Source organism: Dermochelys coriacea, chromosome 2 (genome assembly GCF_009764565.3).
Source record: "Dermochelys coriacea isolate rDerCor1 chromosome 2, rDerCor1.pri.v4, whole genome shotgun sequence".
Lineage (NCBI taxonomy): Eukaryota > Metazoa > Chordata > Testudines > Dermochelyidae > Dermochelys > Dermochelys coriacea.
The window spans coordinates 234,862,098-234,882,229 of NC_050069.1; the positions used below are offsets into that span (position 1 = coordinate 234,862,098).

Here is a 20,132-nt window from a genome sequence, read left to right on the forward strand (position 1 = left end):
GTTTTCCTAATAATGTAAACAGTAAAATTCAGGATTGATTTTTAGAGGGATAATTTATAATAAAATACCACTATTTAAGCAGTACAATATAAGCATTTAAAATTCGGATTCTCATTAGATTACAGGAAAATGGAGATTTCTATCACTTTGCTCACCTTCCTGGGCTGGAAGATGTAGCTACTATTGCCCAAAACTATGCACTTCTTCAAATAAGCTTTTTTCCCCCCTTGTAGCCATATTAGCTCATATATTGCAAGAATGTAACAGTATAACAATGAAAAAAAATTCAGGTAATAAAAGTGAAACAGGTTTTCCTCCAGACAAATTCACTATAGCAAAAACATAATATGCAGCATGAATATGGCATTAGCTCTTTGTAAAACAAGAGACATTAGCTCTTGGACTCTTGGGAGTCTGGACTTCCTAATGCAATGTGTGGATTGGGGGGGGAAAAAAAAAAAGCAACAGAGCTAACAGAAAAGCTTCCAGCACCAAGGGTTTAATGTTGCTGCTATTTTTAAGGAGTGCCAGCGTGCAGGGTATAAGTGTAACATTCGCAGTAAAGGTTTTTTTTTTTTTAATTATTATTATCATCATCATGAATACTGTCTTGCATCCTTTCATTCAAAAAATAAACTGATCCACAGTTTACAATTTGATACCAATATTGTAGATTTAACGTGCATTTACTCCTCTCCCACCCTCACACCTCTGCTCATTCATTCCATTTCAGCTAGTAGCATCAGAGTGTTGCCATTGCAATGCACTCTGAGTAAAGCTGATCTTTTCAATTAATTAATATTAATATATATATATATATATATATATATATATATATATATATATATATATATATATATACACATATATTTTGCACACACAAAAAAAGTCAGAAATAGCTAGAACTATGCTGGGAATATCAGGCAGCTGTTAAAGCAAGTATTCCACCCCAAATTATTCATCTTTGCCAGCAGATGTAAACAAGGGGGTTGCTTTCTGCAAGATGAGCACTTCTCTGAGTTCCTTTCTTTTCCCTACACTTGTAGCCACCGATGCGGTCCCCAGGTCTTGTGTCTGTCCTCTGTCACATGATAGGTTACGTCAAGATGTTGGCAATAAAGTCCAAGAAGCGCTTTGAATACTGTTCAGGGTTAACGGTTGAAATCTCTGCACCCGCCTATACAGGGGAAAAGTAAAAAGGGGAGGAAAAGCAGTTTTAATTGAATATTTTTGTATGAAAACCATTCCTTAAAACTCCCTTGCCATTTTCAGTCCCAGAGCCCGATCCTGCAAACAGGATAGCAGACAAAGGTAGTAACTCCCATGCAGAATCCCATGTGGTTTGACACCGGAGTAACTGTACTCACTGGCATAACGACAGGAGCAGTCTCCTCCTTTTAAAAATGTAACATTCTCTCTACCCTAACAACCCCTCTGAAACCTTTAACTCCCTTGTAATTTCTAGAACTTAATTACCATGATACAGACAGAATCATCAGTTTTTCTTCGAACAGGTACCTTCAGATGGAAGATGACTCCAAATTAGAACTGACATCTAGTAATCACTGTTTGTTAATATATGGCAATCTGATAGGGTTTTTTATCTTGAAAAGGCAAATCAGACTATTTTTGGATTGGGTGATAACAATAACTAATAATTTTGCACTTCTATATAAGCTTAAATCCTGACTAAATTGAAGTAAATGGCAAAACTCCCATTGACTTCAATGGGACCAAGATTTCACCCACAGTAGTTTTCATCTCAGGTTTTCAAAGCCCTTGCCATAGATGGGGAAAACTTGAGGCAGTGAATGGAAAGAGTCCCATTGACTTCAATAAAAGTTGGATCAGGACTTGAGCAGTGAAATTGAATATACATTAACTGTTGTCCAATGAAGAAAGTAAAAAAAAACCACCTTCCAAAAGAGAAAAATACATTTCGTAATCTCTTTCGGTTTTTGTAATCCTAGGCATTGCTTGCAACGATAGTAGATAAAATATTTCAGAGAGAAGTGAGTGGGTATTTTAAAAGATGATTCAATTTAAATCTTGTTAGTAATCATCAGCTGATGACTGTACAAAGGCTGCCTCCACTTTCAGATGCGTTTATAGTGTACGACAGAAATGATCTTTATAAATTCATAACTGGGATTTATTGCTGAGAATTCTAAAGCAATTGATACTATCAACAATGATGTTCTCCAGTTTTTGTTTTTTATAAAAAGGATAGCTAAGGGCCCGAAATGGCAAATACTTACTGTACTTGTGCATTTTTACACACATGAGCAGTCTCACTGAGTACGGGATCGCTCAGCTGGACAAAGTTACTCATGTTTACAGGATCAAGACCTAAAATGGTGGTCAGAACAATGACAGAATCATAGAGATGTAGAGCTGGAAGGGACCTTGGGAAGTCATCAAAGTCCAGCTCCCTGTGCTGTGGCAGGACCAAGTAAACAGACTATCCTTCACAGGAGTTTGTCCAACCTTTTTTTAAAATCTTCCCGTGGTGGGGATTCCACAACCTCCCTTGAAAGCTTATTCCAGAGCTTAACTACCTTTATAGTCAAATAGCGATAGTCATATTGCCTTGTCTGTATTTACAACACCACATATCCTTCAGACAAGGGATTTTAAGGTAGTAAAGCAATACATTTGAGTTTTGATGCTCTTTTTTCCTCCCCAAACTGTATTTTACTAAAAGCCTTACAAAGTAAATCATATTATATATTTTGGAGTAAACTCTCAGCAGATTGGGCCAACAAATGCACAACATAGTCATTACATTCTTTATCATTCAATCTAATCCATAAGCGACTTCTGTGGTGCTGCATATGAGCATAAGGGTCTTCCATACAGATCTGTTTGTAGGATCAAGGCCTAAATGAAGACTTCCGCACTCAGAGTTCTCTTTATATTGAAACATTAAAAAAAAAAAAAAAAGATGAATGACTTCTAGGTAAAACCACTGATCAAATCAACAAAATATTAAAGGGTTCAGCTATTTTTTGTTCAAGATGTGCCTTGCGCTATGGATCATTTGCAATAGTAAGAGGCTATTGAGCTCCCGAGATTTGCTCTTTAACTTGGTTACAAAGTTTTAAGTGTTGGCTATTTTGAAAAATAATTCAGTACACTATAAATTATGTATTTATCTGCATCTGGCATAGTATTTTTAAGATTCTTTCCTCATACAATCACAGGGTGAAAAAGAGTTTTCACTTTGTGGGACTTTGAGAGGATACTCTAGCCTACAACCAAAGCCACTGTGATAAATACCTGCCACATTCTGAAATGGATATATTCAGTTGTTTATTGCTATAAATCCCATTTAAAAAAAGTCTCACAAATACAATACCTAGAAATGATATAATGATGATGTAGCATTATAGTATTCACCAATAATGAACACTACAGGTGTGGGGGGGGAGGTATCTTCACAGTTAATATTTAACATGCAACAATCACTTTCTAGTTTTGTATCACAGTTATTTAAAGATTTAATTAACAAAATTAAAAAGAAAACTTGACTTATGTTGCATCCTTCCATAAATCCCCAAAACTATGCTACAGGTAGGCATTAAATAGCAAATATTCAGAAGCAGCAATGGAATTAGAGAAAAACAGATACTTACACCATGTTTAACAGTTTTTGCAGCGTGGGCAGCTTTCTTTTTTGCATCATAATGAGTAAGAATGTCAATAATGGCCATAAAGTATACCTCCTTCCTAGGTGCATCTGCAGAATGACAAACGTATTGCAGTCAGAATGACTTTACAAGAGTTTTTTTTTTTTTTTTAATCAAGATTGTTCTTTTGACATGTGACTAAAATGAAGTCAATCTCCAGGAAAGGGAGAGAGCTCAGTCAGAGCTTTAAATGTTTAAAGAGTGTAGGCTCAGGCCCTTTTTATTTCTAGTTTAGCTGCATTCATACATATGAAATAAAAGATAATGCAAAGTGCAACACTAGTAGACAGAAGCTAATATTCCTTGTTAAAACCAACATGTATTTTCATTTCATCCACAATTATTTCTGAGATATAAATATGGAAAAATGGCCAAATACACCTCTACCCTGATATAATGCGACCTGATAGAACATGGGTTCGTACAAAACGCAGTAAAGTAGGCCTCTCCCCGGGCAGGGTCTGGGAGGCAGGATCTGTGGGGGAGGGGCACTTTTGGGTGGCCCACAGGCCCAGAGTGGCTTGGGTGATTAGCGGGGGACCAGGAACAGCCTGCTCCGCTTACCCTCACCCCAGTCCCAGCCATGTAGCTCGGAGGAGGGGACCTGGGGGGAAGGGATTTCCCCCCTGCACTCACCGGCAGCAGCCGAAGCGTAGCTACATGGCCCCAGCCCACTCCACTCCGCCAGCTCTCAGCCGCGGCGCTCTGCTTCCCGCCACCAGTGAGTGCGGGGGGCGTCCTTTTCCCAACCTCCCTGCACGCACCGGCGGCGGGAAGCGGAGCGCTGCGGCTGGGTGCTGGCGGAGTGGAGCGGGCTGGGGCCACGTTGCTCTGCTTCCTGCCGTTGTTGGTGAGTGCCTGTCAGAGGGTAGGGGTGTGGATAGGGGTCAGGGCAATCAGGGGACAGGGATTGGGTAGGGGTGGGGTCCTGGGTGTGATTAGGGACAGGGGTCTCTGCAGGGAGCGATCAGGGGACAAGGAGCAGAGGGACCAAAGCAAGTTCAATATAACACAGTTTCACCTATAACACGGTAAGATTTTTTGGCTCCCCTGGACCAAGTTATATCGGGATAGAGGTGTATATACAGTATATATTTTGTGGACATTGCTGGTGTTTCAACAATTAAGATCAAATTTCATTTATGAATGGCAGAAAAATGGATTTACCAATATGTTTACAAAGCAGGGACTTGATGGAAAGCAGATACTTTGTCTGCCTTGAACAATCCATGGTAATTTTAAATAGAAAGCATGCTTGCTCAGTGCTATGGACTACCCTAAAGCTCACTTGCTTCTTATGCAAAACAGTCTTCTGGATGAGATTTTCTTATAAATTGTACAAAACTGGGCTCAAAGTCTACAAATATTTTTTAGAAGTAATGAAGTCTGAGATATAGGTCAAAGCAGTGATTTGCTCCTTTTTCTGAACCACTGCTAACAGTACTGGTTTAGTACAGTAAAAAAGAGTTATGTACAGCAAATAGATTTCCACCCCTCCTCACAAAGGAGCTTTTCTCCTGGATTCTTAGACACACAGAATGCAGCAGTGTAAACAGCTGAGCAAGTACATTAGCTGCTTGGGCTGTACATAAACTGCTTTACTGTGTTTCCAGACATTACAATAGCCAAGAAATAAATATTAAATATCATAGCCAAGCAATATAGGTGCCTTCAACTTTCTGTTGCACCAAAAATGAACTAATTTCCTTTTTTACAGACTGGATTATATTGTGCAGTATAATTTTGCCTTTATGTGGTTATGAAGGCTTGAGATTTGATGCAAGAATAAAAACATCTCATACATAAAAAATATTCACAGCAATACTGCTTACTTTCATGGCATTTTATTCCATAAACATCAATGGCTGGATCAAATTCCCCTGGAGCCAAAGGCTGTGAGCTGTTCAGTGTATTTCCTGGACTGTCTGGAGGCGTTCCAACAGGGTGGGTCCCATCACTTTCTCCTTCATCTTCTCCATCATTTTCCTCACACTCTATCTCTTCCTGTTCAGCTCTCTCAACATCATGAATTCCAAGCAACAAGCTGTAGTCCATGAGTTTTAACTGAGCAAGGAACTAGAAGGTGATAATAAGCAATGTCAATATTACAGCAAAGTCAGATCTGACTGTGAACATAGGAAAGTATGTAAAGATGAATGTCTACAAAGAAGAGCAAATATCTCTAATAGAGGAATGGGTGTTAAGACTGGATTTAAAATAAGGGATATCTTCAGGATTGTTGTGCCAGGTACAGAGGGAACAACCTGAAGTGTGGGAAGAGGCAGTGGGAGTAGACAAAAATGTCCATTTTAAATGTATTTTATTATTTTGCTATCTGAAACTCATTATTACACATTATAACATCATTAGCACTGAGGGCTCCAGGGAGGTCAGGGACACAGAGGCTGTAGATCAACAGTAAGATGCACAAGCAGAGTCGTTCTGGGCACCTTGCACAATGCCTGTATCATGCTTTTCTGTAGTCACTCTAATAAGCACCCACAATTCACATACATAGCCACATATACAAATGAGGGTTAGGTTTCTTTTCATCCCACTGGAGCGGCAATCTTTTAAAAACATTTTCGATAACATTTGAAGCAAAATGTGTGTATTTATCTGGTTGAAGAGGCTAGCAGTGCGATACTGTAATTAATAAACATGAAATGTAAAAGCCCAGAGGTCAAGCATAGCCTGTTGTATCACCCTGTTTTAGTAATGATCAAAGTTATTTTCCTTTTATTTTTCCTTCACCTTTTCCCTCTTGTGAAGGATCAGTCTCACTGTTAGCTAGTCATTTGTCTCTCCTGTCCAGAGTTCTACATAATACCATGTTTCAGAGTAGCAGCCGTGTTAGTCTGTATTCACAAAAAGAAAAGGTGTACTTGTGGCACCTTAGAGACTAAAATTTATTTGAGCATAAGCTTTCATGAGCTACAGCTCTCTTCATCGGATGCATTCAGTGGAAAATACAGTGGGGAGATTTATATACATAGAGAACATGAAACAATGGGTGTTACCATACACTCTAACGAGAGTGATTACTTAAGGTGAGCAATTACCGGGGGGAGGGCTTTTGTAGTGATAATCAAGGTGGGCCATTTCCAGCAGTTGACAAGAACGTCTGAGGAACAGTGGGGGGTGGAGGGGGGAATAAACATGGGGAAATAGTTTACTTTGTGTAATGATCCATCCACTCCCAGTCTCTATTCAAACCTAAGTTAATTGTATCCAGTTTGCAAATTAATTCCAATTCAGCAGTCTCTCGGAGTCTGTTTTTGAAGTTTTTTTTGTTGAAGAATTGCAACTTTTAGGTCTGTAATCGAGTGACCGGAGAGATTGAAGTGTTCTCCAACTGGTTTTTTAATGTTATAATTCTTGACATCTGATTTGTGTCCATTTATTCTTTTATGCAGAGACTGTCCAGTTTGACCAATGTACATGGCAGAGGGGCATTGCTGGCACATGATGGCATATATCACATTGGTAGATGCGCAGGTGAATGAGGCTTTGATAGTGTGGCTGATGTGATTAGGCCCTATGATGCTGTCCCCTGAATAGATATGTGGACACAGTTGGCAATGGGCTTTGTTGCAAGGATAGGTTCCTGGGTTAGTGGTTCTGTTGTGTGGTTGCTGGTGAGTATATGCTTCAGGTTGGGGGGCTGTCTGTAAGCAAGGACTGGCCTGTCTCCCAAGATCTGTGAGAGTGATGGGTCATCTTTCAGGATAGGTTGTAGATCCCTGATGATGTGTTGGAGAGGTTTTAGTTGGGGGCTGAAGGTGATGGCTAGTGGCGTTCTGTTATTTTCTTTGTTGAGCCTGTCCTGTAGTAGGTCACTTCTGGGTACTCTTCTGGCTCTGTCAATCTGTTTCTTCACTTCAGGTGGGTATTGTAGTTGTAAGAATGCTTGATAGAGATCTCGTAGGTGTTTGTCTCTGTCTGAGGGGTTGGAGCAAATGCGGTTGTATCATAGAGCTTGGCTGTAGACAATGGATCATGTGGTGTGGTCTGAATGAAAGCTGGAGGCATGTAGATAGGAATAGAGGTCAGTAGGTTTCCGGTATAGGATGGTGTTTATGTGACCATTGCTTATTAGCCGTCAGGAACAGTATCCCCGATAATGTCACAGCTAACCTGGTGGCTGAACTTTGTGACTTTGTCCTCACCCATAACTATTTCACATTTGGGGACAATGTATACCTTCAAATCAGCGGCACTGCTATGGGTACCCGCATGGCCCCACAGTATGCCAACATTTTTATGGCTGACTTAGAACAACGCTTCCTCAGCTCTTGTCCCCAATGCCCTTACTCTACTTGCGCTACATTGATGACATCTTCATCATCTGGACCCGTGGAAAAGAAGCCCTTTAGGAATTCCACCATGATTGCAACAATTTCCATCCCACCATCAACCTCAGCCTGGACCAGTCCACACAAGAGATCCACTTCCTGGACACTACGGTGCTAATAAGCGATGGTCACATAAACACCACCCTATACCGGAAACCTACTGACCGCTATTCCTACCTACACGCCTCCAGCTTTCATCCAGACCACACCACATGATCCATTGTCTACAGCCAAGCTCTACGATACAACCGCATTTGCGGTTCCTCACACGTTCTTGTCAATTGCTGGAAATGGCCCACCTAGATTATCACTACAAAAGGTTTTTCCCCCCCCCGCTTTCCTGCTGGTAATAGTTCACCTTACCTGATCACCCATTGTTTCATGTTCTCTATGTATATAAATCTCCTCACTGTATTTTCCACTGCATGCATCCGATGAAGTGAGCTATAGCTCACGAAAGCTTATGCTCAAATAAATTTGTTAGTCTCTAAGGTGCCACAAGTTCTCCTTTTCTTTTTACAAATACCATGTTATAAGCTGTACTTTTGTTTCATAGGATAGTTCATTAAGGCCTGATCACAACATTCCTTTCCCTTTGGACTTCAGGCACAATTCAAGAATCACACAGAGAGAAATGTGTTAAATGCTGTGCCACTGAAAGTGGACAATGTAGCTTTTGGACCTACAGTTTGCTAATTCTACATAGTGTAGGACTAGAACCAGGTCACATTCTCTTCATGACCAGCGACCTGAGTGGCTCACAATCTCAATGAAACATTAACATACTAGTTTTCGTATTTTTCAGTAGAGATGGAGAACGAGAGGCATACGGTGCATGGAAGAGGAAGTCAACAGTGGAAAGTAAGGTGAAAAAAATAGACTTGAGGAAAAAATTGAAGGAGAACAAAGACACCTGCCATACAGGAAGATATGAGGATATCTTGATAGAGGCAGACCCACCATGACTCCAGCTCCCTCTCAACTGCCTGTGGCTTGAGATGGCACATCACAGCATCTGTTAGCTGAGCCATGCAGCTTGCTACATCTTACTTTCTTGTACCTTTTTTCTTTTAGTTTGTTCTTCGTTTTATATATATATATATATTATTTTTATTAGCACGAGTTCATGCTTTGAGCAAGTTTTCTGCCCTCTTTTCTTGTTTGCCCATTTTGGATTCTTGGCCCCCCCGGGCCACATTCCTGGCCTCAAATGCAGGTTATGCCCTACATCCTGGGCTTCAATCCTTGCCAGACCTGCCATAGATCCTTTCCCCTTGGCCACGGACATTCAAGCTGCCTCTGCTGTTTGGGAGAAACCCATATTCCCTTTAAATGTAAAATATGTTTAGGATTTAAAAACAGATCTGAAAAACTGAGGGAGGACAGACTTGAACTCCTACTCATGGAGCACTCTCTGAGCTCCAAAGGGTCCAAGTCTCCTCCCGGTACAGCGGGTCTACCGATCACCTCTTCTTCTGCAGTGAGCAAAGATCCTGGAGGCTCAGGGATATTCCCCAGACCTTCCAAGAAGAAAATACTTCATTCTCCAAAACAAGAAAAGACAAGAAACGAAAAGACATCTCCTTGATCTGGGTCTCAGGAGATCATGACCCAATATGAAGCTGAGGCTCCCATCCCTCTGGTACTATGACCACAGTATCCGACTAAGACCACCACATCACGTACCAAAAAGCCATCTAGCACAACACTGACATCGGCACCTGACTTAGTACCTCCAAAAGCCAGAACCCCAGGCAAAGTCCTTATTGGTACCAACTTCCATAGTCAGAAGCAAAAAACATACTGTACCTATTTAGGTGCAGTCTCTGGGACCACCTAATATTTTACTGCATCCAGGCTCCTATCTCATGAGAACCTCCAAATCCTCAAAGACCCAAATCACCATTATGAAAAGGTAATGAGAAGTACTCCCTGCTGATACTGACCCAACTTCATGAAACCTACTGTCCATTTCTTCAACAGTGACTCACTCTTCAGTACCAACACAGTCCCCCTGCAGACTTTTTGAGGACTCCAAGAGATACCTCCAGCTGTTACTGTAATGACTTTCTCCAACATGGCTTCACCAGCCTCCCTTTCTAACCTCAGTACCATTCAACTGCAGGTCTCCTCCCAGGGTTAGGTACTGACCGAACCACCAATACATACTCACCTTTGCCCCAAGGGTATAGGGGATGACGCCTCATCTGACTCAGAGGTATTTGTACTTGGTTCCTCCACCTTCCAACCTCCCTCCCTGGAAATTCATACCGAAGAAGAGCTCATAGCAGGAAGTATGCCCTGATACCATGGCAAGGACAATCTTGCACCATTCCCTTCTGCCCCACCAGAATGGGCTTGCTGCAATGGTGTTCAACCTGTGGTCAGACTATGTCTAAAGGGTCCACAAAAGACTGTCATTTCCATAAAACAGTGGTTTTCAATTTGTGGTTTGTGAACCCTTCAAGGTCTGCAGACTATGTGTGAGATTCCAAAGGAGTGTGCACCTCCATTCAAAATTTTTTAGGGGTCTGCAAATCAAAAAAGGTTCAAAACCACAGGCTTACTGGAATCACTTTCTACAGGGAGCCATCCCGAAAGAGGTCATTCATGTCAGGAACATCAACCAACACCCATAGATCTTGCCCCATGGATACATCCTCCGGAGCAGAAACTAGTGGAAGAGGAAAAAACTCCACCTCCCCAAAAAAATCTCATCAACAGACAAGGCTGTCATCCCTCCCCTGCCATTCTATCCCGATTACTTCAAGGCCTTTCAAGAACTCATAAAAAGGGTAACGGACACCTTACAAGTCCCTTTAGAGGAGATTCAGGGAACACAACACACCTTGTTGAATATCCTTCATTCACTTCCTCGGGGCAAGATTGCCTTGCCTATCAATGACTCTTTGCTTACTCCAACACACACAACGTGGCAAACTCCAACCACTGTCCCACATTTGTGTAAATGAGCCAACCCCCCCCACCTCCAGAAGCTCGGTATTTTTTTCCTCCCACCCTATTCCCAACTCTCTGATAGTGGAGGCTGTTTTGAACAGAACAGGTAACGTCAGTCCCATTCAACACCATCTGATAAGGAGCTAAAAGGTTGGAACTTCTGAGCTGTAAAATCATCTCTCCCATTTCCTGCCTTCCTGGGAGCTCATCACCTCAGACAGATGGATCCTAGAAGTAATTTCCATTGGCTATTCCATCCAGTTCAGCTCCTTATCTACCAGCACCCTTTCATGCCCCTCTTCAGGGATCCCTCTCATGAAGACCTACAGAAACATTGAGAAGGGAGAAATGACAAGATTTGTCAAGATCCTGGTTGTGAAGAGATAAGGAAAAGGAGGAATCAAAGATAATACCATGATTGCATGCTCAAGTGACAGGGAGGAGGATAAAGTTGTCAATGTTGCTGAAAAAAGGGAGCAGGAGGAAGAACTAGGGGGAAGTTTAAGGAAGTGACAGAACATCCATGAGGTGATGCTAGCAACAGGAAGAGATGTGAGCCTGGAGAGAGGGGGAGAAGTCAAGGATGGAGAGGTTGACTTGAGTGTTAACACAGAGGTGATGAGATACCACAGGAGTGGATGAAGTCAGTTGCAGGAGGAGGGATCTTTGAGAAACCCCAACAAAGAAAAAGGATTGAGCTATTGATGGTCAGGCTGAAAGAGCAACCAGGAAAGTAACAGTAGAATCAGGAAAGGACAGTTGTAATGGACACTCACAGAGGGTCTCAATAAGAAGTATAAAAAGGCAGCAGATTTTGAAGAAACTCAGCATGGAGAAGAGATCCTCATACTTTTAAGGGAAAAAGAGTTCCTTAGTGTCTTTTGTGGGGAGAGTTTCAGTAGAGTGAGAAGCAAGATAGGTGGGAATTTAATAGGGAGCTTGATTAGAGGACATCAGTACAATGGTAACAGACAGCTGGCTCAAGGAGATTGGAAATTAAGGGGAGGTGGGATGTAAACCCATAGTTACAGAGAAGTGAGGTCAGTACTCACTGAGAATGGGGGAAAGCTGAACTGTACAGCCTGAAGACTGTTACACTTTGTGTATTTAACTGTAAATATTGTGGAATAACATTTTATTATATGTTATTCATTTGTTTAAAATATATTCTCAAACTTGAGTTTATATGCATTGGGTAGAAATTGCACTCACTTTTTTGAGCAATTAAGCAGAACTGCCTATCTAAATAGGAACAGGGTAACTGATAAAAGAAAAATAAGGTTAAATTTTGTTCTCCCATTATTGGGATCAGATGTCAAGTCACTTCACCATAGTTGTCGGCATACAAATTTAATGATCCTTCTGTATGGATTTCAAAACTGTGTAAACACTATAAAAGTCACTCAGAATATGACCAAGACTGACCTTCTAAAGTCTGCCATCATATTTAAAATATAGTAAATGAAAGCTATGTAGCAGACCACACTCAATCTATATTTTGGAGATAAAACAGCTACTGTATTCATTGCATTTCTTTACATCTTGAGTGCAGTCCATTTAATGTAAAAAATTTAGTCAGTGAAAATGTTACATTCTTAAAGAAAGGCTCAAGAATTTAAGTCTAAAATTTGACCTATCCTAAAGATGCTAAAAATTGGAGGACAAATCCTTTGGATTAATATATTTTATAAAAAATTATATATACACATGACTATATGCATGTGTATGAATTATATCAAAATCTACCACCCCACTGATGAGAAATTAACCTCCAGACCATTCTGTAAATGTTACACACAAAATATTCTGTGCTGCTTTGCAACAGCTTTTAACTGATATTAGCACAGCTCTGGGATTTGTGTTTATCAGACAATTACGTCAATGTTCAAAAAAAGGTCAATATAAAAAGCTGAAGGCCCTGTTAAGCCTGAGTTATCAGTTCTATTCTAAAGATGGGGAAATATCTCAACTTTATTTGCTGAATAGATAGCTATGATAAAATTATTTTATTCCGAGCAAAATCAGTATTTTAAGAATTAGGATTAAAAAATAGCACAAAACAGTATTTTTGTATTGAATGTTGACTATGTGTTCAATATAACAGAAGCACACAGTATTAGAATAATGAAAGGAAGTGTATACAAATACCTAAGGTACTCGTACTACTGTAATTAGAATGGTATAAAACTACATGATTGACAGATAAATAGAATAGCAGGGAATAAGCACAGGAATGGGAGTTGGGAGACCTGTGTTCTCTGCCGTTGACTCAATGTATGGCCTTGGGTAAGCCACAACTTCTCTGTGACTCAAGTTGCTCCATCTGTAAAATATAACTAACAATACTTAGCTCACTCCATGTGCTATTATGCCTGTAAAGCATTTTAAGTACAAGCACATCATCAGGACATGGGCAATGTATGACAACCATCTATGGCAGAAGGGAACTTTATTAAGTGATCACTCCTGAAAGCTTAGGTTGTGTTTCATTTAAAGAAATCTGTGCTGACAAGTTTATTTTTACCTAATTCATTTATGATTTATGAACTACAAATTTTTTTTGCACAGCTGTACATATGACTTGCTGCACAGTGTGGTATAATTATATAAAAATTGAGCAGATTACATTCTTACCTCCACATCCTTTTTGAGCTTTTCAAGGAACACCTTTTTGTTGTTTTCATCAATATAAATCTTTTGGCCATCATTAATAAAATCATTGTCTTTGAATGTTGGCAGCTCTTTGGCCTAAAACAAATGCAAAACCCAAAACCAATTAATAAGAACCAGAACATAAATATGAGTACATTGAAATTGCTTCTTAAATATGGATCCATAGAAAAAGGTTGCTCAGATCACAGCAGGACTGAATATACACAGCACCCCAAATGCAAGATGTCACTAATGACCAAAAGAGGGCACTAGTGAGCTATGACAATTGAAAGCACTGACACATCAAATGCAGATATGTAAAGCTTCATTCAGTGTAATCAAATACACCCGCATCATATTCACTTGTTCACGAATTTAACAGAATTCTCATTTGCTTTCACAATTCACCAATTTTAGCTAATTACAGAACTCACTCTCAGTAAATTTACCTAAAAAGGAACTATTATCAATCCAGTGGAACAGCTTCAATGGGAGAGGGAGCCCCACATCAGAATTCCATTACCCAAGTGGTTTGAGCACTCTCCTGATATATGTGGGAGACCCCTGTTCAAAACCTCTCTCCCCCTTCAGGCAGAGGGGGGAACTGAACCCAACTCTCCCATATCCCAGGTGAGTGCACTAGTCTAAATATTATAAGGTAGGCAGTGGGAACAGCAGCACCATCTCCTTTTCTGGTCACATTTTGAATGGGACACAATCTAACAGGTAGCCGCGAGCGTGACTAGTTGATTGGGCACCCTTCTGCTTATCTTTCCCCAGTTTGTGGTCTGCCCTAGTGCTTAGATGAGAAGTAGCTATTTGGACAGTGGAGTGAGGCAGCAATGTGCATGCCCAGAGGCTAAAGCTTAGACACCAAGAAAAAACTTTTTCTGAAAAAATTTAGGCACTGAGTGAGTTTAGGCATCTATAGGGTTAGGAGTCAGCCTAGCATGAGTTTTGTGGATTGTACTGGTGCCTAAAACAGTAACTTAGGCACCTAAGTCTGGCGTTTAGGTTCCTAAGCACCTTTGTGGATCTGAGCCTTTGTGACTAACTTCAGTAGAGCCAAGATTTTACCCCAGTCTGCAAGTCTTTCTACTGGGAGTAAATAATGGGGGGGAACACCCCCCCAATTTCCTAAAAAGCAAACAGAACAACCCCCCCCCCCAATAATTAACAACGGCCTACTGGAATGTTTCCTGTAGCTTCAAGAAAAATATGCCAACACATTGCTTATAAACCTTATTGAATACAGTACTTTCCAATGTACCACTATATTTTGTTCTTCATAAACCCAAGAAGGAAAAGGTTCTTGAGGTTCTTTTCCTCTATTCCCCCCTCCAACCGATACACAAAAAGGAAAGGATTCAAAGTGACAGTGTCATAGCAGACAGGCCCAAAATTTAACCTACACAAATATTTTTATATATCCCTCTAATATTGAAAAACTCTTTTGCCTCCAAACAAAAGAGGGGATGGGATGCTGATTCCACAATAGCAACAAACTCCTTTCCTTGGGTTTGTTCATGTGGATTGTGTATTATTCACCCTGGTGTGAATAACATAGCTGCCCTTGTACAGAAAATGACTCCCCTTTCTGCATACCAAGAGAATATTAAAAAAAAAACCAAGATTTTATATAGAGAGAGGCCCAAACTGAACCCTTAGATCCCAACAACCGTGAACTTTGCGAAAGTTGAGCTTTGAACTTGGCAGCCTTTGGATACATTACTTTCTGCCTTGTTAAAATGTCCTATAACTTTGTTCTTAGAGTTCCTCCCATTTTTTTTAAAGTCATTTGAGAAGGAATTATAGGTTCCCATCCATCCATACCAGATTTCAGAGAGGAAAAATTCAGTCTGACGCACTCTGGTGTTTAACCCAAAGACGTTAGGGTAGTATCTGGAAGGTTTCTTAGAAGCAAATAGTGGGTTGCTGTTTACTATAATGTGACAGCATACATCAATTATCTCCTTGGCCAGCTCGGATAAGTAGTTTGGGATGGAAAAGAAGAAAAAGCAGATAAAATATTCAGGACTAGCAGCTGTAAAGCTTATTGCTCTCCATCTAGGAAATTATCACATAACTCTGTAGGCTGACTTGGCAGATGGGGATGGAGGGACACTGCCAAAGCCAGAAGGATCCAGTGAGTGGGATGTTTAAGACTGGAGGAAGGAGACTGATATAGAATTAGATGAAGACTTGAGACAAAGCAATGAAAAAATAAAGCAACCAAACTCCCTTTCTGTGCTAGAAGGAAGTCACTATAATCCTGATTTTAGAATACTGTTATATTTAGAAAGCCATAGCTAATTTAGAACAACACTTTTAACAAACAGACTATTAACACATTAAATAAATGCTATGGAAGCAGACGAAGGATGGCCTTACAGTTACGACCAAACTCAGTTCTGTGCCATGCCACAGACTTCTGGTATGATACTGAGGGAGTCATTTAGGCCTTGTCCTGATGGGTTAAAAGGGGTGTGTCTTTCACTCAAGTTAGCTTACCATGACAGACAAGCCCTCAGAATGCTTATTTAAATACAGGCTAAAACATTTGAAGGCATATTAGCTATCCATGTCATAGCCTAGGCATCCCTCCCCCTACTACAACACTGCCAATTCAATCATGTTTAAAGACATATTGGCTAACACAAATGAAAAACATACCCTTTTAGCCTTCAATACAAGGCCTTAGGGGGAGATTTTCAAAGGCACATAGTGCAGGGAACAGTCCAACTCCCAGAGACTTTCGGTGGGAGCTGGGTATCTAACTTCCCTTCGTGCCTTTGAACAAGTCTCCTTAACCATTCTGTGCCTCAGTTCCCATCTTTAAATGTGGAATAACAGCATTTCCCTACCTTACAGGGTTGCTGTGAAAATCATTAATGCTTGTGAAGCACTGAGATGCTAAGGTGATGAAAGCCATATAAATAACTAAATTCACAGATTAAACACCAAGTAAAACTATAAATGAGGTATTTAAAAAATAAGCAAACCCACCCCCCCAAACCCCAAGCCCTAACAATGGCTAGGAAGAGGAATAGCTGAGCACAATTTATAGGCATTTCAAATAAACCTGGAACAAATATACTTCATGCCAGTTGTCACATTGACCATGTATGTGGTTTCCCTTGCCTGAACACTTAATTTCCTGTTTTGGTATTTTTAAACCATAAGCTTTTTTAGCTGGGCCATGTCTTCCTATAGGTTTGTACAGAACTTGGCAAGATGGGGTACTGTTGTAATACAAAATTAATATTAACCACCATTACCCCATCAACAAAGTTACTGAATTAATGTCCGTGAAAGTGATGGGTCATTACAGATTTAGGAATTTAAACAAAACAGATTAATTACTGGAATGGGGTTTTAACCGTTATTTAAAAACCTATATACTGTATGAAGTGATAGGCAAAGATTTAGGGATATGTATGTTCTACCAATGCACAAGGGCAATTGAAGTGGGTACCATTTAGACATGGGAAAAAGCACCTCCTCCTTTCATGTGACCATTTAAAACTCTATTCACTTGAAAAATTACAGAGAAACTTTGCTTTAGTGAAATAATTGACAATTTTTGATGAAGTCTCAAATATTTCCAGTGAAGAAAAACCCTTGGTAGAGAAAGAACCACTGATACTATAATTCATTATAATGAACATTTACTATCATTAAAGAACTAAATATTTGAAAAGCTGCACAGCAGATGAACACAACTACTCCTATTTAATTAATAATGGATTTTCACTCTGAGCCTTTGCTCTCATTTTAATCCTCTGTTTAAGAATGCAAGAACAGCATAGTGGATTTTACAAATAAATGTATGCGTTTCTAAAAGGCACATACTCATCCTTTCCACAATTCAAGTTGAATTTCTAAAGCCTTCATTACATTTTCAGCAAAAACCTAAGGTTTTATCATGAGTGGGTCATTGTGGCACAGAGTTTCTCAGTGCAAAGGATAAAACAATAAAAAGCTTTTCCTGGCTAATCTTCACCTTTTCAGGAATATTAATTAAGTAGGTACATTGTTTAGAAATTAAGGCTACCAAATGATTAAAAAACATTAATCGCGGTTAATCACAAGATTAAAAAAGTCATGATTAATCGCAGTTTTAATTGTGCTGTTAAACAGTAATAGAATACCATTTATTTAAATATTTTGGATGTTTTCTACATTTTTATATATATTGATTTCCATTACAACACAGAACACAAAATGTACAGTGCTCACTTTATATTATTTTTTATTACAAATATTTGCACCATAAAAAAAAGATAGTATTTTTCAATTCATCTCATTCAAGTACTGTAGTGCAATCTCTATTGTGAAAGTGCAACTTAGAAATGTAGTTTTCCATAACTACACTTAAAAATAAAACAATGTAAAACTTTAGAGTCTACAGATCCACCCAGTCCTACTACTTGTTCAGCCAATTGCTAAGACACACAAGTTTGTTTACATTTACAGGAGTCTCTTTTAAGACTTCTGGCAGATATGTTCCACACCTCGTCCCTCTCAGATTCTGGAAGGCACTTCAGATTTTTAAACCTTGGGTCGCTGCTGTAGCTATTTTTAGAAATCTCATATTGGGACCTTCTTTGCATTTTGTCAAATCGGCAGTGGAAGTGTTCTTAAATTGAACAACGTGCTGGATCATCATCCAAGACTGCTATAACATGAAATATGGCAGAATGCGGGCAAAACCATGGAGCAGGAGACATACAATTCTCCCCCAAGGAGTTCAGTCACAAATTTAATTAATGCACACTGAAATGTTTACTATAAAACCAGCATAAATTAACAATTAATGTTCCTGGTCCATTTCTTATTGAAAGCTCATTAAATTTGCTGAAATTACAGAAGAAAATGTAAAAAGTGAATTCTGGCTATTAACAAAACTTACCCAGATCTTTAACAAAAATCATTGTGTACTGAGTAATAAAACAATTGTACAATTATTAAAATAATGACAGGTTATTTCAATGCCACTTGTACTTTTATGTAACATAAGTCTCTGATTTTATAATATGCTTTCACACTATCAATTTTAAAATACATTAGGGCCTTTTATAATATCCAGGTAAAGCTCAAGAGAAATGACTTAGCTGACCACATAATATATCAGATTCCTATTAACTATGAAAGTAGCAAATATGCAGGAAATTTAATCTATAGTGCTTAAGATAATAAGTTTTAAATAAAATCTATTAATTCAGATATTAGAGGTTTTATATACCAAGATGCAAACATGTTTAGGTCTTGAGGGCTTGATCCTGCCAAGTGATGTACGTCCACACTTCCAATCAAAGGAACCAGGAACTGAAGGTGCTCTGTACTTTGCAGGATAGGACCAAAGTGCATTTCTACTGGGAAGAGTGATTACTTAAAAATGGAATTGTGGAAACAGAGCTAAGCCGAATTTTTCATTCTCTTGCATCACCACCAATAATGAGAGCTCTGTAGGCCAAAATAGGACTTGAAGTACCCTAGTGCCACCCCTTTTTCTTCAAATTATGGGCTCAGTGGTACAAGTCTAACATTGAAATACAGTAAGCAATTCTGCTTGTGATGAACACGAGGGAAAAGAATCCAATTCACACTCTTTTTAGCTATGTCAACTATAATGCTAAGAGGCTGAAAAAATACTGAAATCTAAATTTTGTCATTAAAGTTAAAGTTATGACTTTAAATACACATAGAAGAAGATATACCAAATATGAAGGTGCCTTTTTACATAATCACTTTTCAGACTTGAGCAATTAAAAAAAAGAGATCAGTTACTTATTTGTATAATTTTGTGCTAATAATTGCAGTATTTTTCATATGCATATGCAACAGAATTAGATAGCCAATGCTAGAACCTGGATAACTAGCGAGTCATTTTCATTGCAATTCCTGTTTAATTTCCTAAAAAGTACATTTTCTGAGTTAAAAAAAAGCTATATACTTAAGGATATAAACAATGACTTGTGCCTCTTACAAACCCCAATGATTGAGATCATTTAATTGTTTCTATATAGCCTTTATGCATTTAATCAGAGAAAAAATACAACATTTCCATGGTACTTTCTGAATGAACAAGAGTTTGTACCTAGGTGCAACAGGCCAAACTTTACCCTCTCTTTATTGCTGTTAAGTGTGCAGTCTGACAATTAGTTGTTGCCTTCCACTCCAGTGGGGACTGGATTTCAATGTGCTGTATGCATATAGGGCCTCATGCTGCCCACACTTAGGCATGTGAATAATTTTACTGACTTTGTGAACTATTCAAATGAACTTCAGCCTTTGTTACTTTTGGCTGCTTTGCTACATTGTGTTCACTAAGGACAGAAGATTGCATCCTGAAAAAGAAATGCTGAGAATTAAATATAGTTTGAATGGTTTGGAGCGTGTCTTGGATGGGTTCTGCAGCTGGACAGAAGGGTCTGCACCAAACAATCATCATAGAGGAAAGCACCTTAGAGACTAA

The 20,132-nt window shown here is 39.3% G+C and overlaps 1 protein-coding gene across 4 annotated transcripts in view; it reads right to left on the reverse strand.

Annotated features, from left to right (window-relative positions):
• Positions 1-870: 870 nt before the first annotated feature.
• Positions 871-20,132, reverse strand: part of PIP4K2A (phosphatidylinositol-5-phosphate 4-kinase type 2 alpha) — a 179,365-nt gene continuing 160,103 nt past the window's right edge. For all 4 annotated transcript variants that reach the window (XM_038391963.2, XM_038391962.2, XM_038391965.2 and 1 more), the window contains 4 exons: positions 13,637-13,750; positions 5,522-5,765; positions 3,636-3,739; positions 871-1,177 (listed from right to left, as the gene is read on the reverse strand). In XM_038391963.2, coding sequence (XP_038247891.1) covers positions 1,097-1,177; positions 3,636-3,739; positions 5,522-5,765; positions 13,637-13,750 — 543 coding nt within the window. In that variant the 3' untranslated portion in view covers positions 871-1,096. The remainder of the gene's footprint in view (positions 1,178-3,635; positions 3,740-5,521; positions 5,766-13,636; positions 13,751-20,132) is intronic.